This window comes from Myxocyprinus asiaticus, chromosome 19, assembly GCF_019703515.2.
Source record: "Myxocyprinus asiaticus isolate MX2 ecotype Aquarium Trade chromosome 19, UBuf_Myxa_2, whole genome shotgun sequence".
NCBI lineage: Eukaryota > Metazoa > Chordata > Actinopteri > Cypriniformes > Catostomidae > Myxocyprinus > Myxocyprinus asiaticus.
The window spans coordinates 29,355,811-29,380,507 of NC_059362.1; the positions used below are offsets into that span (position 1 = coordinate 29,355,811).

At 36.7% G+C, this 24,697-nt stretch overlaps 1 protein-coding gene across 1 annotated transcript in view; it reads right to left on the reverse strand.

The window, feature by feature from the left end:
• ryr3 (ryanodine receptor 3) overlaps positions 1 to 24,697 on the reverse strand; it is a 134,627-nt gene that overhangs the window by 83,652 nt on the left and 26,278 nt on the right. Inside the window, exons 2-14 of the mRNA XM_051645022.1 lie at positions 23,826 to 23,945; positions 21,387 to 21,485; positions 11,480 to 11,554; positions 10,860 to 10,938; positions 10,307 to 10,419; positions 8,568 to 8,667; positions 8,378 to 8,471; positions 8,200 to 8,274; positions 7,702 to 7,858; positions 6,695 to 6,859; positions 4,550 to 4,671; positions 4,182 to 4,362; positions 3,472 to 3,607 (exon numbers count right to left, since the gene is read on the reverse strand). Coding sequence (XP_051500982.1) covers positions 3,472 to 3,607; positions 4,182 to 4,362; positions 4,550 to 4,671; positions 6,695 to 6,859; positions 7,702 to 7,858; positions 8,200 to 8,274; positions 8,378 to 8,471; positions 8,568 to 8,667; positions 10,307 to 10,419; positions 10,860 to 10,938; positions 11,480 to 11,554; positions 21,387 to 21,485; positions 23,826 to 23,945 — 1,516 coding nt within the window. The remainder of the gene's footprint in view (positions 1 to 3,471; positions 3,608 to 4,181; positions 4,363 to 4,549; positions 4,672 to 6,694; positions 6,860 to 7,701; positions 7,859 to 8,199; positions 8,275 to 8,377; positions 8,472 to 8,567; positions 8,668 to 10,306; positions 10,420 to 10,859; positions 10,939 to 11,479; positions 11,555 to 21,386; positions 21,486 to 23,825; positions 23,946 to 24,697) is intronic.

A 24,697-nucleotide genomic window follows, 5' to 3' on the forward strand; every position in this document is an offset into this window, starting at 1 on the left:
ACAAATAGTGATGGTGCTGTTTATAACATTTTTACTGTTTTTGTGATCAACTGAATGCCACTTGAACACGAATTAAAGTACCATCTTCCTTCCGAAACAGCAAAATCTGTACATTATTCCAAACTTTTGGTCGCCAGTGTATATACGCATACAGTATTATAAATTATAGTGTTATTATATTATAAGAACTTATAACTATTATAAGTAACATTGTAAGATACAGGCAGTACAGTATGCTATCAACATAATCTGTTTGACCTGCCATCAGTGTAATGTCTGTGTATGTATGGAGACAAAAGCTTGTTTTTGGAGGCTGATTGCTGATTTTAACATCATGAAATTGTGTCATATTTCAAAATTGAAAAAAAGAGAAAAGAATGGTTTAGTAGATGTGGTACATGTAAAAGTAACTATAATAGCTTTTTTCTAGCCCTCAGATCATTTTGATACCAAGTGGCCCTTTGAAAACTCCAAGTGGACGTTTTAGGTTTTGTCCCTAGTCAGAAAAAAGCTTGCAGGAACCTAATTATTTGCTAGATCATCCTCAAATTTGAAACATTACTTCTTTAGACTTGTGGATTTGAGTACATTGTATTTTTGGGTTGCTCTGGCACTTTTATTATTGTTTTTGTTTTTTTTATGATAAAAAATAATTCTGCACAAAACATTTCCATTACTATCTGCTTCAGATTCACTAATGTTTTATATTTTACACTTGGGAAATAAAGCCCCAAGTGTCTTCTTTCAAATGATACCACAACTGTGCCCATACTCCAAAGGGTTCAGGAAAGACAACCATTTAAGTTTGGTATGTCATTTTCATGGTTTGTGCTCAAAAAGGGAAGTGTATCAACAGGTTAAGACATTGGCCTGGCCAAAAAAGACTGTACAGGGCTCGACATTGACGATTGCCACTTGTCCGGGACAAGTGGAATTTTGAACAGGCAAGTTAAAGAATTTTTACTTGTCCGACCGGACAAGAAGCCTGATTAAAATCTCAATAACGAATGTTAGCTCAATAGCGCGGGATTGCTGGGATTGAGCACAATTTAAATCATTCCCACAAGTTTCACTTTCAAAATGTGGGGAATTCCCACATCGCATCACCCTCTCTCCCTCACTCATGGTGCAGCGTTCAGCAGCTAGTGAGTCCACGCAGTGGGGAAGCACTTATTTACTGAACTTTAGATTTTACATATATAAACGGGTATAAACCTGTTAATTGGACTTGCGAATGAAGTTGTACCACGTCTCTATAAGCGAGCAATGCAATAAAACTATTGCTCCAGTTTATAATCAACAAAGCTGTCTTCATCGCAAGCACGCAACATTGGAGAGATCTAATTTTGTCTCGTCACATCGTGGCGCTCCCTCATAATACAGCAAGAAAGGCAGAAATTGCAAAACAATTTGTGTAATAATACCATCTGTAGAGTGAAGAGAAATGCTTAAAACAGACTTATGCACCCGTTACATCTCTCATCTTTCTAGAGCTCCATCTAATGTATCCGAGGTATTTTCTCTGCCATGTGAATCAGTCAATTTTAATAAGTATATAACAATATACATTATAATAATATTAATACTATAACATTAATAAATTACACACAATGCAAACATTATCTATCTTTAATTTGCATATCTGTTTTGAATATAAAACATAACTGATTTAGCAGCAAGGTTCTCACAGGATTTTATCTGTTAACATTTTCAATGTATTTTGTCAATATAAAACAGAAGTTTATAATGCAACTGGTGAGAACTGACTTGTACTCTCAAAAAGATGATTTACCCAAAAAATTAATATTTGGTAACACTTTACAAGAAGGTTCCATTTGTTAACGTTAGTTAACTACATCAGTTAACATGAACTAACAATAAACACAACTTTTATATAATTCATCAATTTTGGTTAATGTTAAATCCAACATACTGTATATAAATACATTTTCATACATTAAAATAACAAATTTTATATGTTAACATTAGTTCATGCACTATGAACTAACAATGAACAATTGTATTTTATTTTATTTTTAGTAACTAACATTAACTAAGATTGATAAATGCTGTAATATATAGTTCATTGTTAGTTCATGATAGCTAATGCATTATCTAATGTTAATGAATGGAACCTTATTGTAAAGTGTTAAAGAATCTACTCGCCTTTTTGTTGTTCCAAACCTGTCTGACTTTCTATCTTATGGAACTCAAAAGTAGATGTTAGGTAGAATGTTAGTTTCAGTCTCTATTTACTTTTATTTTATGGGGAAAAAAAAGATGCAATGACAGTGAATAGTGACTGTGACTAACATTCTGCCAAAAATCTAATTTTGCATTCCTCTGAAGAAATAAATTCAAACAGGCCTGAGGGTGACTAATGATTTACTGTGTTCTTAATCCCTATTAGGTGTAAATGATGATGATGGAGGCTTTTCTTTTTTCTTTCTTACATCCTTTCTTTTGTTTTTGTCTCCAGACAAGTAACTTTTTTACTCGGACAAGTGAATGACCAATTTACTTGTCCAAAGGACAAGCACATGACAATGCTTAATGTCGAGCCCTGCTGTACTATATACAGTATAGAAGAAGCATTGAAATGCTTGAGGGGACACTATACGTAAGTTATAGAGTAGAAAAGGAACAGACATATTTAAATACTCTCATAGTGCAACTTGCCAAAATGCCAACTTCAACAACTGTGTATTGTCAGTATCTCTGTATTATCTGTCTCAACTGTTTATTACTTAATAGTGTTTCTGTGTATTATGTGCATAATATGAGAATCTTATTATGTATTATGTGTATACGGTGCGTATTTGTGTATTATTTATCCTGTACATTGTGTATATTTTTCGTCCCTGCTGTTAAAACCAGCTTAAGATGGTTAGCTGGTCTTAGCTGATTTTAGGGCAGTTTTGGGCACATTTTAGCTAGTCAAGCTGGGAGACCAGCTGACCTTAAAGCTAAACTAGCTAAGCACCAGCTTGACCAGGCTGCGAGACCTGCTAGACCAGCTTGGCTCAGCTGGGTGACCAGCTTAAACCATCTTAAAGCCAACCAGCAACTCAATCTGGTTTTATCTGTTTTATCGCAGTGTGTGATCCATGCACCCAAGTTTTTCACTCTTTCACTCTTTCACACTTGTGTATATAGCGGAGTGAAAATAAATTTGATTTTATCTTAATTGATTCAATTTTTTTTAAATAACAAACCATAAATGTGAGATTGCTCTTGCTTTTCATATAAGCTTCCTGGAGTAATACTGTGACTTTCTGAACTTTTAATGTTTTAAACAAGTTCTCCTGTCCTAACTACAAGTGTGCCCTCCATAAATCAGGCTGAGAGTCAACAACAAGGTGACACAAGAAAATAAAATTGCTATTTAACTGCCACTAATAAATGTCACATCTCTTCACCATCATCCTGGGCTTAGAGCTAGAGGCTGCGGATGTGTGATAGAGCTCTTACCCAGGAGCTCATAGAGGAGGTTGAGAATGTCCTTCCAGGCATCTCCTGCCTCCTCGCCTGCTAACTCCTCAAACTCAGCCGCACTGTTGTACACATTCAGCCGATCAATGCAGTGTGAGACCAGGCTTAGCATTCCCTAATATAATAGAAGAAAAAAATCACTGATATGCAACACCCTGGTACAAAACTCTAAAGCATCTCTATATCTTTGAGGCTTGCAGGAGAGAGTTATCCATGTTTATGCAAACAAATAAAGGGCAACATTTTTGCAATGTATCTATGCAGTACACAACAATAGGGATGCACCGAAATTACAGTTACCAAACAAGCTGAAAATCTTGGCCAAAATGTGAACATAAACAGAATCTTTGACTTTGACTGTGACTGATGATCCTGAATTGGAGTAAATGTAGCTAAACACAATGTCTAATCATTTAGAAAAATATGATAATATAAGTTAGGTAGTTATTCCAAACAATTAGGAATATAAAATTAATTTGAAATTAGCATTTTTGTTTTTCGGCCTAGCGTGTCCAGAATTTTTGGTTTCGGACAAGAATGTTCATTTCAGTGCATTACTAGTATTAGTGCCACAATAAAGCTTGCAGAGAACTAAAGTTTACATATTAGGTATCTTAAATGTTGCCTATAAATTTGCTTTGTTAGGTAAGAAATCCACTGGGAGTGGTTTTAAATCCAGGTTCCTTTACCTCCTCTTTGAACAGATCCTGGCGCTTGATGAGGGATCGGAGCTGCCTCTGTTTCTCCTCATGTTCCAGCTCAGTGTCAGGCTGCTGAAAGTAACTGATGAGGTCATTGAGGGTCTGCAGCACTTCACCCACAGGCAGACAGACATCTGCCGCCTTTTCCCCATTCAAACCATCCAGACCCCTGAGGCCAGGAAGAATAATATTAAACAGCTTCATATTGTAAAATATTTAAATATTAAACATAAGGAATTTAATAATGCATTCATCATAATTAAATCTCTTGGCATTCACAGTTATGAAAAAATAAAAAAAGTTTCTATTGTACTAGACTGTAATTGAACCTAAACCTGAGTTCGAGTCTGTCGTACCTGATGAACTGAGTGAAGAGGAGCGTGGTGTTCCGAATGATACGAGCAGCCCGGGACTCCTCGTGCTGACAGAGCTGCAAAATCAGACCATCATCCATATGGCCCTCAAGAGACAGAACGGCCTGCACACACCAGAAACTGACATTAAAACTGCCATTGGAGTGAAATGGCGCCAATGGAATCCATCACAGCTGCAAACCCATTCAGGTATACAGTATATGATTACATTATAATTTACAGTATTACTGCTGCATAAAAAAGAAATAGAAGGATATATCGAACAATCCATTTAACTGGTCGATATATGGCCATACTGTAATTTTACAGTTTGTTTATGTCTCTTTTACTTTTATTAAATTATATGTAAGATTACTTCCATTTTAGTATTTAATAAATACTAAACACAGTAACAGTAGTATTACAGTATATTAGGCATTGGCCACCCACCTCTTATAGATTCGCCATCAGCTATTTTAAAACAGATATCAGTTAGCCATACCACTAGTCCATACCAACAGTTCAACCAAAAATGACAATTCTATCAAGTACTCACCTTCATGCCATTCCAGATGTGTATGACTTTCTTTTTTCTCATGAACACAAACAAAGATTTTTAGAAGAATATTTAATCTCCCAAGTGAATGGGTACCAGAATTTTAAAGCTACAAAAGCACATACAGTAAAGGCAGCATAAAAGAAATCTATACGACTCCAGTGGTTAAATCCATATCTTCAGAAGCGATTTGATTGATGTGTGTGAGAAACAGATCAATATTTAAGTCTTTTTTTACTATCAATATCCACTTTCACCTTCGCATTCTTCTTCTTCTTTTGTTTTTGGCGATATGCATTCTTTGTGCATATCGCCACCTACTGGGCAGGGAGGAGAATTTATAGTAAACAATTACTTAAATATTGACCTGTTTCTCACCCACACCTATCATATCACTTCTAAAGATATGGATTTAATCACTGGAGTCATATGGATTATTTATATGCTGCCTTCATGTCCTTTTGGAGCTTCATTTCAGTATCCATTCACTTCCATTGTATGAGATATTCTTCTAAAAATCTTCATTTGTATTCAACAGAAGAAAGAAAGTCATACACATATGGGATGGCAAATGAGAGTGAGCAAATGATGAGAGAATTTCAGTTTTGGGTGTACCTTTAATGTACCAGAAAATTGTCAAAGGACAAACACTTACATCCTTGCTGACAAGCATGTAGCAAAAATGTTACATACTAAATGTACATCCTAAAAGAGACCTTGTTGAAGCCAGCCGTCATATTTAAGAGTTCTTATAAAATGTAGCACTTGCACAGCGCTCCACTGTACAAGCCACTTTTGTATGTGAACATTGGTGATTTGGTTCATGCCATTGGCTGTGCGATTTTCAATGGTCACACTGGAAAGAAACAGTGTTTATTGATAAATAGACTGTGACAAGTCAAATCTATAGGAGTTATCTTCAACCTGGCACCTCTGTCCTCACAGGAAAAGGGCATAGAAGCAGTCTGTCCAGCAGACTTGATAAACCACACAAAATGAAAATGTGGTTCAATATTTTCCAAGTAAAAATCGAATCGAGTGTCACCAAAGCGAGGACTGTGGCTCTCTGGGCTGTGTGCAAAGGTGGTTGTGTTTTTTCTGGCCTTTAGCCCAGAGTTAAGCTGCCTAGCACAGCGCTGGAGAGAGGTGCTGTCCATTTGAATGTGTAGTCCTGACCACTCCCACAAAACACACTGTCACCATGTCTACCTCATTATCACATTTAAACCATGGCCTCGTATATCCTACACTCTACACAGAAGCTCCTGCGGTTAAGCTTGAGCCAATATGAGCCCATGCTGTGAGCCCCATAATCTTTAATGGGATCATAACTGATGGGACATGATGTCATAGATACAGTATGTTTGTTATTCAAAGTGGAATATCGAAATGATGTAAGTGTGACCTGAAGAGGGAGCTTGGTGGCATTCTCAGCCTCTTAAAGGCTTAGTTTACACAAAATTAATTTTACTCACTCTCATATCATTCAGACAGACAGACAACTGAATTTTCATTTTTGGGTGAACTATCCCTTTAAGATGAGAGTGAGTGTTGTTATATTAAAAATGCACAAGGACACTTTGTCTTCTCACCCTTCTCTTCAGTGGCCCCAGTCGAGATGATTTTGCATCAGGTGCCTGGTAGGATAGCCACAGGCCAGTGGACACGTGCATGATGAAACAGAATGAATCGCCGTATTTGATCTCTGCCATCCCCATACCGTCTATATCTCGCTTTGGGCTGGAGTCACCCTTTTCCTGCCAAGAAAAGAAAAATCACATGAGCCCTGCATTTACTGTGCCAACTCATTGTCATCTGTTCAGCTGGGACAGTCACAGTCAATAATTTAATGTGGACCTATGTTAAGCTTTATTGTGAAAAAATAGACAGTAGTGCAGCTGGGTTTGTGACCTCTGTTTAAACAGCTTGATACAGCAAAGCGAGGCTAATGAATCTCAAATATAATGATGAATTCATGCACTGTGATGGATTGGTAAAGGGTGAAAGGACGTAGCAGTGACAGAGTCATTTACAGTAATGGCAGGGTTACACTTAATTAAACATATTTAATAATAAAATCTGTTGTCTGACAGCTGAAGATTCTTGGATCTGAAGGTCATTGATCTGTCTCAGTGGTGTTCTGGAAATCTTGGGGGGTCCCTGTGAACCATGAGATGTGATTCACCCAATAGTGACAAATAACCAATCATTAAACACTTAAATGAGAGGGAAGCAATTCTTGACTGAAGTTCCATTCTTAAAACTTTCCTTCGTATCACAGGAAAGCGACTGGACTGGCAGAGGCTCCTACAGCATCTCCTTCAGCAAATCAATAAACTACATTTGAATGTGTGATACATTGTTTTCTGTTAATGTAATTCCGGTGTATTTAAATCAGACTCTGCTGAGCATTACAAAGTCTTTGATGCTTTGATGCAGCTTCTATTAAAATTAAAATTATTAGAGTTAAAATTATGGATTATAATGCCATGATGGGGTCCATAGGTTTGGGGGTTTATATAATTTTACAGTAAAACTGTAAATGTACATTGCGACATAACATTTATCAATAGATAACTTTAAAATGTATGAATCAAACCTTGCTTGACTTGAAACAGAAGGCAGTTGCAGCAGTGTCAGACCTCTCTCGGTCCAGCAGTACCAGGCCACTGTCCTCTGTCTGGCCCAGGTAGTGACCGGTGGAGAGATGACGTAGACGGAAGGGCTGTCCCCATCTGATGTGGCTTCCGCTCCAGCTAGAATTCAAGAAAAAACCCAGTGTACTCTGTGAGTCTATGTGGCTCAAATCTAGATGCAGCTGTTTCATTTTTTACACAATCCATCAAATGTGAGTTGTTTACCATTTTATTACTTAATTAATTGATAGAGGTCTGCTGAAGATTCGGACACCTTTCAATTTCAACCCACAGTCATGGACACACTGCTCACTGACCTGACTTTGAACTACACCTTTTTATGATTATAATTAGAAGAGACAGCAGAGGAACAACTAGTCTGGGTTAAATTTACCACAGTTTCAGACCAGAGTGTGAGTTTTTTCAGGCCAGTAGATGTGTATGTATGTGTTTGATTTTACCTTATCCGAAGAGGCTCCAGTCTCCATAAAGACCTGGCCTTAGACCCCCCTTTACCAGCCTCATAATTCACCACTCTATAAGAACAAATGAGAATAGTAGACTGTCATCTCAAGGGAAAAGACAAGACAGAACAGAAGACAGATGGACGGACAGATAGTGTAGATAGTCATATCTTGCCTCTGTTGTTCTTCGCTTTGATCGGATCCTGGTATAGTGAGACTCTCATCGTGCCCATGGAACAAACGCATCACATGTCCACCCAGCAGAAATCCTAGAGGAACAAAAATGAATAAGGGGCAATTTCAATACAGCAAGACAAAATATATTACAAAATACACAACATTAGGTGTGCTAAATGTGAACTTACCTACAGCCACACTGCTTCTAGAGCAAGTAGGCTGAACATTCCACAGTGTTTGCATGAAAGAAGCATCCACTTGAATGCTTCCATTGGACATGGAGAGGTGCTGCAAAAGAGAGAGACAAGTGATTTTACTAAACCAACAATATGCTTGTGTTTGTGCTTGCATAGTGTCACTTAGCCAGACCTTTGGCAAAACAGCATAAGATCTGGCCCATATTGAAGCTTAAGAGGAAGAGGAAGAGACCGCCTCCCTAACATGTAGAGTAATAAATACAAATTATTTCACAGACATAACAGAATGCACTGTTTTGCTACTAAGTGCCACAAACAAAACCCTGAGTATCTTGTACTCGGAGTATTATACCCAGGTAAATTTGGATTTGCCAAAGTTTGCCCACTAATCAGGCAAACTTTGGCAGATCCAGTGATTATTTAATTCTCAAGAGTGCATGTTGTATCAACCTGGCACCTTGTAAACATGACTTTGTTTCCAGGTGGACTGATAAAAAGAAAAGACCCTTTATGCCCTTACTCCCGGAATTTACATTAAGTCAGCAAATCAGATTAAGCCTTGCCACCCTTCCAAAGTACACTCTTTTGACCATGAGCCCATATGGATGTGTTTGACCTAACCGCACTACGACTGCTTTGTAAAAGTCTTATATGCCAGCAACAAGCAAACATGCAGACTGTCCGCGAATTTAGAAAAACTATGTTTGCGCATATTGTGCTGACGACAAAATTTGCGTCACGCGCACTATGCACAAGACGTATCAGCATGTGTAAAATCGGAATACACTTTGGCCTTAAGATTGAGGGACACAGTGAGAGAGATGTTGTATAGAGAGTAAGAGAACAGGAAAATACATTACTGTCTGGCACAGCCTTGATGTTGCCAGCCTGTCTTGGTTGTCTGCCGGCTGAGTAACAAATCTGTTTTTAAAAGATTGCTTTCCAGAAAACACAAATAACAGTGACTGCTTTCTCTGGACACTAACAATCTAGGCAGATATCTAGCCCCTTAACAGTGCAACTAACCTGATCAAAGATGGAAAACACTGTATAATCCCTAAACTAGACAAAAGTGAGATAAAGTAGGGGGTAAAAACCACTCTCTAGCTCACTCTCTGGGCACTGAATCGCCTTCTGTAGATCTGGGAGAACTCTGCGCGCTGTTGTTATGCTGAGCACGTCACCATGACAACTTACAGTACTTGATTAAACCTGATGGTCTCCCTCTGAATGAAAGAGGTATATTAACTGTCAGCTCATCTGGCAAAACCATCTTGCCAGACACAAATAAAATTATAATAGAAATTTTGGAAGTAAGAATTTTCTTTCTCTGCCACAGACTATCAATCTATGTTCCACATATTTGCATAGCTTAAGGTTAAAAGTTTATCTGTGAATCTTAAACACTGACTGTGGGGGCACAAGAGTCCATTAAAGGGTCCATTAAAGAGCCTTCAGACCTAATTAACCGATAAAATTATATGGATGCAAGAGTCTGAAAATAGAGTTGAAGTAACAAAGGATAAATGTGTGAGAGGTTTTCACACAGGATGCAATCTTTTGTCTGTATGCACTATTTTTTAATTGTTGGCCTATTTACTATTTATGTGCTAGGCGGGCATTTTTGACCACTGTAATGTGTCAAAACCTTTTTTGAGTCTCACGCCATAAACACTGGGTTTTTTTAATGGCCTCTTACTTTTTTAACCTCAAATGTAGCAGGTACTCACCAGGAACCTCTCAGAGGACACACTGACCAAGATAAGGTCATCTCCAATGCGGACCTTTTCACCTTCTGACCTCTGTTTTGATGCAGGGTGAATTGTCCACCAACAAGCTTCCCCTTTCAGGAATTATACAAAACGTCAGTTAGTGTACTGGGCAGTTGGGAAAAAAAAGACATTATTATAAGCTCATTACTGTCCTACAGTTTTAAATCACTTAGTTAAATCATGATAAATTCAACCTTTGACCTTGATGACCTGAGATACTGGACATAAACAAGAATGATCAGATACATGACCTTTCAGGTGTTTTTCCAACTTAGATGTTGATTTACAGAAGCTATTTATGTTCCTCTATTCTAGGTGGTACAATACACAAAAATAGTAAGACATCTATGTTTCATTTTGGATCTCTTCTCAAAGCTTGGGAAGTAGTCCTAGCACTGCATCTGTTATTTGTGGTTCAAATATCTATCACACCCACTGGAAAGAGGCCTTAATTTCCAAACAGGCCTGAAGGAAATCTATAAATTGTACACCTATATGTGTTCCTCCATACCTGTTGAATTTTCTTCTAGGCCAACATCAAAAGACAGCTTGTCTGTTAGAGACCTGGATGTTTTCAGACAAGTCAGATACTGTGGGAAAACAAAGAAATGTGTGTGAATTTGACTCTTCACTGCAAATAAGGTTCCCATACATTGCATACTGCAAAAAATAATTGTCTTAATCATTATTTTTCTTCTTTTCTAGAAAAAATATCTAAACATGCTAAAAACAAGATACCTTTAATTGAGAAAACAAAATTGTGTACAATAACACTTTTCTTCTCAAATGTTTTTTTTCTCTTTACAGGAAAACAAGACAAACATACAGATTAAGAGCATTCTTTTTTTTTTTTTTTGCTGCATTGTGGATAAATGCAACCTGAAGGTCAAATTTAGGAAGTCCCAATCTGTTCTTCTACTGTTTATCAATAATATAAACATGTAATGATCCCATTAAAATTATAAGCCATCTTGTCATTCATGATATTAAAAAGATTTCAGTAAGCCCCATCGATCCCCAAAATACTGTAGGGACTCATTGATCATGCAGTTGATGTATGGTAGCTGTAAGCAGTGATAGGCTGCCTAATCCCCCTCCCCATTGGCTTCAATTTGAGTGGCGCATTCTCACCATTCCACTTAAGGAATGCCTGAGGAGGATGGCATGACCGTAGAGCAGTGTCCGATGTCCTCCCCCCTGTGCAGCCTACAGAGGAAGAGAGCAGAATGGTGTGAGCAAACTTAAAGCAGGGGTTTAAACAAGTGAAAGGAACGGTCACTCTTCTGTGATTAAAACTCTTAAAAATAAACGTAAGAGTTGTTTATAAATGACAACTTTGAAACTGGAAAGGAGTGCATGCTAGACGGATGTTAAAATAAAATGTCTAGTTCAGTTGTTTGAACAAGAACAAAATTTCGTTGTTGTACCGTAGATGAGGAAATGTGAAAAGGGTATGGAAAAAATATCCTGAAAAAGTAAAAATGGCCCCCAAGACCCTTTAAGAAATTAACAAAAATAATAAATAAGAAGGAATAGAGTAAGCATACATACCCGTCTTATAAACCTCTGAAAGCATTGGGAAAAAAAGATGTTTCGTTTAGTTAAATATGATTTTTATGAAGTAGATGTTCAGGTGAAAAGTTTGTAGCCACTGACATTGTTCAACAAAACTATAAATCATGTTCATTTAGCTGTAGACTGACTACAATAAATACTGTATGGCCACCCATTTTTTTATCTGTGTGTTTGAATTTTGACCACCATTTGAAACTATCACTGGCAGTCCACAAAAACTAATGAGCTTCACAAAGAGGAAAGATTAAACTTGTGTTTTCAGTCCTTGGCTGAATGTCACTGTGATATTGCTATTTAGCTCTGCATTTAACCATAAACTACAACTTCAAGACAGTTTACAGTTTAGTTTTGTTTGCTTGAATGATCTAACTTGGGTGATCTAACTTATATGTACTCTGTCAGCCTACTAAAGTTGGCAGGATCTCTGAATCAATGGTAAAAAGGATGTAAAAAGAGTGTTTTATAGGTAGTTGCATAACATGATAAGAGATCCCTGTATTTGTCAGAACTGTCTTGAGTAATTTAACTGAAAAAAGTGATATTTTGAACCTCAAGGGTAACCATGGTTTTGCCAAGGATGACTTGTTCCTGGATCAACAACCTTTTTGGACCTAGAACAACATTCCTATTAAACATTACAATTTTAGGCTTAGGGTTAGGCTTATGGTGTGTTCACATCATGGTGGAATAGCCCGCAAAATTTGGTTCCGTAGGTAAAATTCCCGTTCAATTTTCCTGTAGGAAATATATTTTTATATTTTTCTTTTACTCCCAGTTTGGAATGCCCAGTTTCCAATACTCTCTCTAGTTCCTCGTGGTGGCACAGTAGACCGCCTCAATCCAGGTGGTGGAGGATGAATCTCAGTTGCCTCCACATCCGAGACCATCAGCATATTTTCATGTGGTTTACCACGAATAGTTTAGTTCACGTGGAGGCTCATGCTATTCACCGCGGCATGCACGCACAATTCACCACAAGCCCCACTGAGATGTAGAACCACCACATAGTGACCACGAGGAAGGTAATCCACATGACTCTACCCTCTCTAGCAACCAGGCCATATGGTTGCTTCGGAAGTTTGGCTGGAATCACTCAGCACACCTGGATTCGACCTCGTGATTCCAGGGGTGGTAGTCAGCGTCTTAGCTCGCTGAGCTATCCAGGACCCCGGGAAATTGATTTTTAACAAAATTTTTGTAAGACAAACATACCGTGAGTTTCGAAGGTTGTTAATCAATTCTGTTGAAGCCATTAGTCCATGTTATTTCAACTTTGGTTTTAAAAAATATTGTTTAAAAAAAACAGAATTTCTGGTGAAGAAGGACACTACCCATGATACAGCAGGGAAAGACCCACTAATTAGAGAATCACAGCCAGCAAAGCATGACAAAAGAGCTATGCAGCGACTGCCCACTCACAACGCCCTCTGAATAATGTTATCATCGGCATAACAGTTTTCACTTTTATGCCGACGATACCCAATATTTTATTTCCTCAAAACTCGATGAAATTTCACAATTTCCCATGTTAGCAAAGTATATCAATGATATCAAAGATTGCATGGCTAGAAATTTCCTTCTACGCAACTCTGACAAAACAGAGGTACTAGTTATTGGACCAAAAACCTCTAAAAAATAAGACGCTAAAATATAATTTGACTCTCTATGGATGTACTATCTTCTACAGCAAAGAACTTAGGTGTTATATTTGATAGCAATCTGTCCTTTGAAAACCACATTTCCAATGTTTGTAGAACACCATCTCAGAAATATGTTAAGTTACGACACGCTCTCTGTTTCTAATGCCGGAAAACTAATTCATGCATTGATGACCTCAAGATTAGATTATTGTAATGCACAACTGGGAGGATGTCCTGCAGGTTCCATAAATAAACTTCAGTTAGTTTAAAATGTAGCAGCCAGAGTGCTGACTAGAACCAAGAAATCAGTGGCAGGCCATGCATTTAAAGTCTAGGCCTTCAGTGTGATTCATCCCATTAAGAAAACACAGTTTCACAATGAATAAGACACCCTATGCCTTTGGGCATCATACATTATGTCGCAGCTAACTAATCATACCAATTGACATTTTAAAAACACATCCACGCACGAAAGCCAGAACTTGAAACGACACTTAATGCACAAGCAAGCCTAATTTTAACTGCAGCATGACTATTTTGTGAAATGAACGTCTCCCGAACAGACATTCAAAAATCATAATTTTTCATATGAATCTACCAAGAAGGTCTATAATACCTGGAAAAATCTATCTAATAATATTTACAATTTAAATGCTGCTTGCAATACATTTTGTTTCGTCAGCGTACACGGTTATGTTCCATTCAAGTTGGATGTGGGATATTCCTACTTGATATCTCCGACCATAAATGCATTCCCCGATATTCGGAACTGCAATGCTCCCGTCAGCTTAGCAGGGGTTTGACTCTCATTAGAGATGTCTCCTAGCAACCCAACTGATAAACAATGCTGCAGCGCTAGCATTTGTGCGTCAGGTGTACGATTATCAAAAGAGATTATAATGTTTTATACACCTGTTTCTGCAGTAAACAAGCTTTAATATCATGTAATGTGGAAAGGAACTCATTTATCGATATTACTTAATAAAGTGAATGTTTATCACTTACTTTGTATAGCTCCCTGAGTGTCGACATGTTTGTGTGACATCATGCACCTGCATCTCGGCTAAATCGGAGTTGAGAATTTCTGCACGAGCCTACAAGTTGTAATTCTGACTTAAAGATGCATTCCATTGCACTTTTCCTAGTAGGAAGTTGTAAAATCTGACTTTCCGAGTGGAACGCAGCACTTCTTTTCAAAACTTGATCCGACACTGAATTCTCAAGCAGCCTAATTTACACTTAGAAAACTCCTGATGTTGCTATAACAATGCAAAAAGCACTTACCAATTTACTTGAAGTGAAAATCAGCCCTCCTTTCCTGTTTAATAAATCAATCGCACAATCATGCAGAACATCTCAGGTTTGTAAATCCATTAGGATCTCTTTCTCAATGGCAATAACAGCAGTGATGACAGCGGACTCGTCAGCAAGATCTCGTGCTCTTCGCTTTCAAATTACATCACTTAAAGCGTGACTGCGTCACTCAAGTCCAGCTAGAAGGCCTCGACTGGGACATATCCTAAAGATCACATCCACCAAGAACAAATAAATCAGTCTGATTGGCTGATGAATCTGACAATCTGACATTAGTTGCCCATTCATTTGCACTGTTGAGGGACTCAACAATTCTGAAATTCTGAAGGCCTGAGGGGTTAGAGCTCAGACTCACACTCTGCTTTGGCTAACGAGCTGGCTTCGGGCATGCAATTTGTGAAACAGTTGTCACACTTTGCTTGTAAGCATCAAGGAATAAATTCTGATTGGATAAACTTTTTGTTTTTCCCTATTTGTTTGTAGATTAATTAAAAGTGGAAAGCGATTAAAAATACATAGGCAAAAAGGTGATTGAGAATGAAAGGATGAAAAATATTTATTTATTTGGCATGTTAGGCCAGCAGAGAAGGCTTTGCTGGCCCTGAGAACTCGCCACTGCAAGAAATATGATCATATCAGCCCTATCTTAGCATTGCTACATTGGCTACCTGACTAAATTTCTACAGTACTTACAAAGCTTTGGATGGTCTAGCGCCACAGTACTTATGTGACCTTCTATCACACTATATTCCATCACGTTTACTAAGATTGCAAAATTCTGGCCTGTTAATAGCTCCTAGAATAACAAAATCCACAAAAGGAGGTAGATCCTTTTCTTACTTGGCTCCTAAACCATGGAATAATCTTCCAAAGATGGTTTGGGACTCAGACACACTCTCTCAGTTTAAGTCTAGACTAAAGACTCATCTTTTCAGCCAGGCATACACCTAATTTATCTATCAACTCATAGTTATGCTGCATTAGTTAGGTCTACCAGAACCGGAAACACCTCTCATATTCTATAATCCTGTTTTTAAGTGAATGGCATCTATGCTAATATTATTCTATTTGTTTCTTTGTCTTAACCTCAGGATACATATCCTGCATGGTTACCATAGCAAGCCAGATCCAGCTCTGGTCCTGCCTCATGTCCAGCTCTGGTCCTGCCTGATGTCTGACTCCCACTACTACGTGTTGCTGAGTGATGACGACTAACTGCTGCCTGTGCCAACCAGATATCACTTCAGTCTACTACGATGGGCTTCACAGAGGATGAACTGATGCCAGCACCAACCATCAGACATGGGATACTTCACTGAACACTGCCTGAAACTTGGACTTAAATGGACTCCACCAGAAATTAATCTAACACGAGCTCACAATCGAACTGCAGTGCACCTTACTGACCTCTGCCTGCATCACCTTGGTCAAAGGATGGACTACACTCTTAAATTGGAATACAAAGATAATAAATTAACTGCAGCCTTCATCAGCCCAATAACAAAGGATAATGCATCTGTTTGCACTTCCGCAGTTTGCACTTCCGCACTTAAACATTGGCCCCTAACACTTACTTAATTTACTCATTTTAATTATTGCCATTACAGTATATTCATGCTGTTTAGCCACAGGGGAACTGGCCCCCACAGTGAGCTGCTTTGAAATTATGTGTGTTGTGAAAAGCGCTATATAAATAAAAATGACTTGACTTATATATTTGTATATATCTGAATATTTTGTATATTTAAATATATTGTTTCTATACCTAACCAACAACTTTACATCAATAGTTTACATTTTTTCTATCAATTTTATTCAATGTAGTTCATTCTCTCTTTAAAGATGTTAAGTAGTCTTGTACCTGTGTCTTTTTGTCCAATTTTAAATACTTTTTTGCTTTTAATCAAAATTTTTAATGTTGTGATTCACCTCGGTGCTGGTTGGTTTGGTTCATGGCTTAGAACTCTTTTATGAAGAATTTTATGAATTTATCGCAGGCTTGCGACCGCAATTATTGTGTTATAATGCATTTCACATACCTTCTTGTATCCAAAAAAATACCCTTCAGAGAGCAGCCCATCAGAGAGCAGACAAACGCTAACATCCATCACATCACTGCACATAATACAACCACGGGAGACAAATGCAAGTGTCGGTCTGTGCATGTAAAGTATTGGTGATATATCCAAAAAGACAAACTTTAATACTCCACTTAACCAAGGGTGTAGATTTGGTTTGAACATTGGGGGGTTGTCTTGTTTTACCTACCCCCATTCCCCCAGAATCTACACTCCTGCACTTAACTCAGTGAAGCTGATGTCTTCTTGAGTTGTTACATAGTTACAGTGATATAACTGCTGCCTCTTGTACTCATGTTGATGACGTAATCAGACTGCGGTTCGGACCCAAATAATATGGTGTGAACAGAAACCAGCGGGGGCAGTGGGAGGGGGGAGGAAACAAAAATTGGAAATCAAACCAAGTGTGAAAGCAACCTAACACTCTTACCGACCTATCATTTCCCGCTGACTTCAGGGGTAGTGTATGGTTAGCGATAAGTTTGGGGTTCGGGACAAGGTTTGGACTAAGCTTGTGAATGTTGTTCCAGAACCAGCCAATTATGCTGATGCAGTAACATTTCCTACTTGGCAAAACCATAGTCACTCAACAAGAAGATGGTGTAGGCAAATCACCAAAAACATTATAAAAAAAATAACAAAAATGGACCGTGAAGGAAAAAAATCATGGCACATCAAAACATTCATTCTGGAATCAGCATTCCAGATCATTTCCTCGTCATTGGTACCCCTGAAATTTAACTGTGTTAGAGCCAAATGCAAGTAGAAAAACAGCATCTCCAACAACAAATAATCAACAAAATAAAGATAACAAAATATGAGCCTTCTCTAGATTACAAATGTGTATCAAACACTGCATTCATTCAATGTATAGTGCTCATTTAATATTCACCACAAATCTTTATGAAAGGGATATCTATAGTGATGTTTGTACAATCTCTGCTGCATAATGGATTTCCAACAGAACTCTTTGTCTCTTAGACAGTAATGTTAGCACAACAGCTACGCAGCTCTGAGACAATAAAATATCTGCTGTCATTTCAAAATGCTGCAGTAAAAAAATCAACATGAAATAAAAATCTGGCATGCCATTTTGTGCTGAAGAGTAGGTGAATAAAGCATTCCAATGGCCCTGTGCAGAACATGCTTAGCCAATATATTTTATATTTGGATTTGCATCATTCAGGGCTTCAAAAATGGCCACTAGATTTGACAAAATCATTTATCTTCTTTGGACCACATTTTCACATTCTCAAACATAAAAAGTGAGGAGAGAGAGAGAAAGAGCAACATCTATGATAAAGGAGAAAGATATTGAGTAGCTGACGGGGTTAGCTTTGTAAACTATAACATTAGTTGGGTTATGTGATAAGTGAAAATCACACTATTGTTTCACATATAAAAATACAGTTTAGTTAATGACAAGTGAACAACAACAATACATATTTAGAGGACTCTTTTCTGAAGGTGTAATAAATTATTTTTTTCCAAAAGTTGGATTGACATTCATGCATACTTGTTGGTGAATAAATTGTGAACATACCCATTGTTCATGATCAGGATTCTAGCAACGTTGAACAAAGATACAGATATGATTAAAGTAGGCAGTTGGAATACCCTCATCACTTCAACACATTCAGTTCATTATTTCTCTGTGTACCAGTGTCAAATTATGCAGAAGCACAAAATGTCTTGTTTTTAACAAGAGTGGGTTTAAAATATCCCCCATTTTCCACTGTCTATGCTTGTTCTTTAGAGGTTTTCCTCTTGCTCTGTAAATTTATATCAAACATTGATATTGGTAAAGCTTTGAATATGGATATGATGAAACTGAATGTTGTCAAATGGCAAGGCAATCCATAAGCAAATAAAAACATTGCAAATAACTTCAATTAAATGGATAATTGTAAAGTGTGTTGTATTTAACTGTAAAGTTTTTTATTTAATTGTGAAGTGTGTTCTATTAAAAAAAAACATGATTATAAGTGATTATAAAACAGATAAAATAACTATTCTTTCACTTTTCTGTAGATGAATGAAAGCATAAGAGACATGTGCAGAAGTGTAATTAGTCTATGCAAAGCAGAAGGTGAGGTACCATACCATCATAAAGAGTAAAAGAATGTGTTTTGAATTCATGCCAATACTATATCAATTTAAGTAAATATTATGACAATACATACCTCACCTGCATTTTTGCTCGTAAGTAGATGTTTTGAATTTATGAATTTATGTCTTCAGATAGACTAATTCAAAATGATCAAAATTGAACCTGCCAGTGTGAATTTGGACAGTGGATTTAACAGTGTTTATATAGATGATGTATCTGTGGTCACTAATCAGTACTACACAATTTCTTTGTCATCATTAAGGATTACATACCCTAGGTCATACAGAAGCCAGAAGAGCTACAGCTGATGGGGTACCTTTTTCTAGCTATATAGTATAGACATGAATTAAATACATAGTATGACATGAATTAAATGCTGCCAGATGTCTGCTAGCTTTTAAAGCACGTGTAATAAAAAAAAACATTCTGTCCCTACCAAGAATAAGGTTTGTTTTTTTCTGTTGTTTTTGGATGGCTAAAATCAAAATGTAACTAAATACAGTATTTACCTATATAGCAGTATGTGTCATAGAATTAAACAAGATTAAGGACCCTATTTTAAGAGCGCTAGTGCTAAGCGAAGTGCTATGCCATAAGTTATAAGTGCAAAGTCAATGGATATGGCCATGAAGTTTTGGTATTTTCGTGCAAGCAAGCGCTAAGTCTAGGTGCAAGCGGGTTTGGCAAAATTGGACGCGCAAAGCGCTAATGGGCTGCGTCAAGTGCAATTTCATTCCTAGGTTCTTCTTCGGCACCGTCTTTGTCCTTTTATATAGTCCATTCCCTCAAGCACCAGCAATGTAAACAAAGACAACACATTCATAAGAAGTTGGTAGTGTAAATAGACTGTATGCAATGAATTGGAAGAATAGACATATGGACTTACATTATTTTGTGCATTAACTGCATCCTTGTTAAATGTGACACGCTCCTTTTATTTGTAGAATCCATTAAATTATAGAGAATGTAAGTATTATTAATAATTTTCATCTACGGACACACAAATCATGGCTAGTATTAACAGTTGTAGCATCAGAAAACGCACTTCTAGTGGTCGATTTTGATTTTGAAAAATTAAATTCATTTACTGAAACACAAACTAAAATTAAACCAAAAATATTTCTAAATTCAAATTACACTATTAACAAAATTCAAATATAACCAAAATAACGAAGTGGTCAAAAAAATCATACCAAATCCAAACATTTTACCCTCTTCAACTTCTTCCACTGGCCACTTTTGCAGTGACTTAAAAATCATAAATACTATACAATTTATATCAATCAAAATATATCATAAATTACATCATAAATACAATTGTAAATATAAACATAATAATAATAATAATAATAATAATAATTGAAAAATAAACCATGACCTATAAATAGTTGAACACAAATCTCATAAATATTTGTTTCATTAAAATGGCTACAACAGTAATCATCATGGACATAATTTAATGTTCCACTTTATTTTCAGTTTAACATGAACTTTGGACATGAGTTTGGACATGAACTTTATCACCACCTGCTAGTGGAATCTCCAAACTGCCAACGCAGGAACTGATTTTGGACTTTGCGCTGAAAACAGACGTGGTTTTGAAATGTCTTAGCGCAATTACCTATTTCTCAGGAAAATAGCAAATTTCGCTTTGCGCCACTTCATTACTATACAATACACCCACAGTTTGCGCGCAAACGCCCACAGATGACGCAAACACGGCCACTTATTTTTGTGCTGGCACGAATATTGCCCTTAGAATTAGTGCTCTCATGAAAATTGGATAAGATGGAAATAGAGCCCTAAATCTATTCTACAATGAGAGTATGAACTCTCAAAAAACACAGAAAAAACATGGATTTACACAAAATTTCCAGTGGACAAAAAACTTAGGAAAATATATTTTGTGACATATATTTTGTGACATAGGACAAAGATACAACTACTTGTCCAACCTACTACATTACACGGATTATTCGGCTATCCCTCACAGCATTGTTTCCATTCGTGTAAAATTAAATATGAAGTCTACACGAACTAAGGTCTGTACAGTGTTATTTTCCTAAGGTATACTTTTATTTACATTTAGGCATTATATATATATATATATATATATATATATATATATATATATATATATATATATATATATGTGTATAATATATATATTATATAATATGCATTATAGAGTATGTCCTAATTGACATGGTTAATTTTAACTGTACACACAATTATAGGGTTTTAAAGGTAGCATTTGCACTAGAAAGACCAAAATATATACAGTATGGTAACCCTGCAATTGCTGTGTTGTGCTTACTTACTCCTTCTCCATTCTGCCCGGCCAGCATCTCCTGTAGAGCCCGCACTGAGAGCGATTGCTCCAACACAAAGTTACAGATGCATAGGTCAGGAGGAAAATACTGCAGAGAGAGAAAGAGATTGTGTGGGAGTTTTTACTTACTCTTCTGTTGATAATGAATAAAATCATGTTACTGGAAGTGTGGCAATGTTATTAAGGGTACTAAACCTGTCAGTTTTCATTAATTAAAATCTTTCCCGTTCATTAGAGCCAAACAGATATTTTTTTAGATACAGTATGTATTAATTAGGATTAGTTTGGCAGGCCAGCAGGGATTAACAAAGGCTAGTAATGGGCTCCACCCTTGGTCTAGAGAAGTCATATCCCACCCAGCATCTATTTATCAGGCTGCTATTTAAAGCCCCTTGACTGTCTGGTTCAGCTATCCTGAGAAAGTGAACATTCTGTCACCTTCTGATAACTAGAGTTTGAATCCCTAGTGGACATAGCCGAGCATTTACTTTATAAACCATTTTCTTCCCAAGGTCTTCTTCTAAGTGGAGAAATTAGTTGTGAATTATTGTGACCTGTGATCTCTCAGATCTTAATGTGAAATTTGAGTGGGAAGAATGTGCAAACCAGAGGGACAGATGCCTTGGAGGGAAACCCATCTGTAGCCATAAAAAACAAAGAGAACACTCTATGGAGGTATTATGTGTTACAGCTCCCCGTTTGGTTATGTAGTGAAAGTATATAAACACATTTTATAAGTATCGTAACTCATACATAAACTGAAAGCCTAGACATTGTACAGAAATGGCCAAGTAGGCCTATTTTAACAGTTTATGTTACAAACTGGCAATTTCTTTCCAGTAAAGAGTTTTTTGTTTTTCTGCTATTTATTTGTTTTTCTTTAAATATGCATTTGTAAGTATATTCAGGGTCCCACACCTTTTCAACAATGAATTTCCATGACTTTTCCAGCGTTTATTGGATAAGGGTTTTTACAAATTCATTTTCTAGATTTTGCAAACACAAAAAGCAATCTAGATAATTAAATATTTTAGAGCCAAACTTGAAAAAGCTATATTCACTTTATATGATCTGACTTTTAAAGACTTTATTAGGCCTGGAAATAACTATTTGAAGCACAATTCCCTGTTATTCCCACGTTTTAAGTGACCGTGGGAACACTTTATATTGATGATCTTTATAAGCCACAACAAGAGACTAGAATTTGAGAATAAAAACGTAATGACCTTTATGACCCTGCACTCTGACCCCAGCCTAGCTGGGATATGTAAAAAAGAAGAATTTCACTGTATATGTGCAAATGTATAATGTGTGATAAATAAAGAAAATTATAAATTATTATTAATTATAATTATTATAATTATTATGGATATGTTGTTTCATATAAAATGTGCTTCCATTTTTAGATTTATATGCATATGTGATCGGTTAGAGAGACCAAGGTGATGGTAAAGATTGGCAGTTTTATCCACTTTTTCTCTCAAGCAATTAAAGCAGATGTCTCAGGGTGACTGTGTGTTATCCATTACATAGAGGCACTGCAAGTGAATCCATAGGGATTAATTTATCGACATGCATCAGTACCAGTAATTTATCAACATGAAGACCAGTACTTGTGTTGATGGATGCTTTTATCATCATTCACCTTCATTTTTTCAATGTATGTATAAGGTCAGGCCCAGTAGATACACTGCATATAACCATAGAGATGCCCACACATATTCTGCTGCCTTGCCTCCTGATGCATAGAAAATATGGTGCAGTGCACTAGGATCAATTGCTGTTGCCATGGTTTTCAACTACATGAATCTCTTCCCATTAATTTGATGTATTACTAGAGGACAATATTTAAAAGGCAAATATCTTCGAACCTGATTAAGTCTAACTCCTTCATGTATATTTTAACCATACGATTTTCCTTCTATGGAACTTTTATTCATTATTTAAAGTATTTCTTAAAGGGATAGTTCACACAAAAATGAAATTCCTTCATTTACTCACTCTTATGTTGTTCCAAATCCATATGACTTTCTTTCTTTTGTGGAACACAAGAGGAGATGTTAGGCAGAATGCTAGGGACTAATAGCTTCAGTCACCATTCACTTTCATTGCATGGAAAAAAGAGCAGCATCAACATTCTTCAGATTTTCTCTCTTGTGTTCCACGGAAGAAAGAAAGATTTTGGATCAATATGAGGGGGAGTAAATGATGACATAATAAAACATTTTGGGTGAACAAACACTTAGAGAAAAACCTATTATGTAATATTAATGTAATATATTATTCATGTATATTTAAGTTGTCTTACCACTACATTGAAGCTGTTTTTTTATAAAATGTTTTGTTTTAATCTGAACTGTGGTTTGTGTGGGACCTTCAGGCACACACTGAAGGGGTAATTAGTTTCTCAGAACACATGTAGCTTTACCTTCGCCTCTGATGTGGGCTCTAGATAGCACAGGCGGTTGCCGAGTCCCTCTGCTGAAAGGCAGAATTTGCGATTCTCCTTCTCAATGGCAGCGACACACTGCAGCACCACCTCATCATCCTGTCAGCACAAAAATAAGGAATTAAACTCAAGCTTGAAAGCAAAAGCACTCTAAACACCTAAAAAGATTACTCAATACTTCTCAATATAGTTCAACAAGCTTATAGGGATAGTTCACCCAAAAATTTTTATTCTCTCATCATTTACTCACCCTCATGCCATCCCAGATGTGTATGACTTTCTTTAGTCTGCTGAACATAAACAAAGATTTTTAGAAGAATATTTCAGCTCTGTAGGTCCATACAATGCAACTGAATGGTGACCAGACCTTTCCAGCTCCAAAAATCACATATAATAGATGTGGGTGAGAAACAGATCAATATTTAAGTCCCTTTTTCCTATAAATCTTCACTATCACTTTCACATTCTGAAAGTGAAAGTGAAAGTGGAGATTTATAGTAAAAAGGTATTTAAATATTGATCTGTTTTTAACCCAAAGTGATTGCATCGCTTCAGAAGACATAGATTTAACCACTGGAGTCGTATAGATTACTTTAATGCTGCTTTATGTGATATTTGAAGCTTGAAAGTTCTGGTCACCATTCACTTGCATTGTATGGACCTACAGAGCTAAAATATTCTTCAAAAAATCTTTGTTTATGTTCAGCAGAAGAAAGAAACTTTTACACATCTGGGATGGCATGAGGGTGAGTAAATGATGAGAGAATTTAAATTTTTAAAAAATTTAAAAGTGAAACTAAACTGTTATATTATACAGTTAGCTACAACAGTTAGTTCTGGCCCTCTAATCT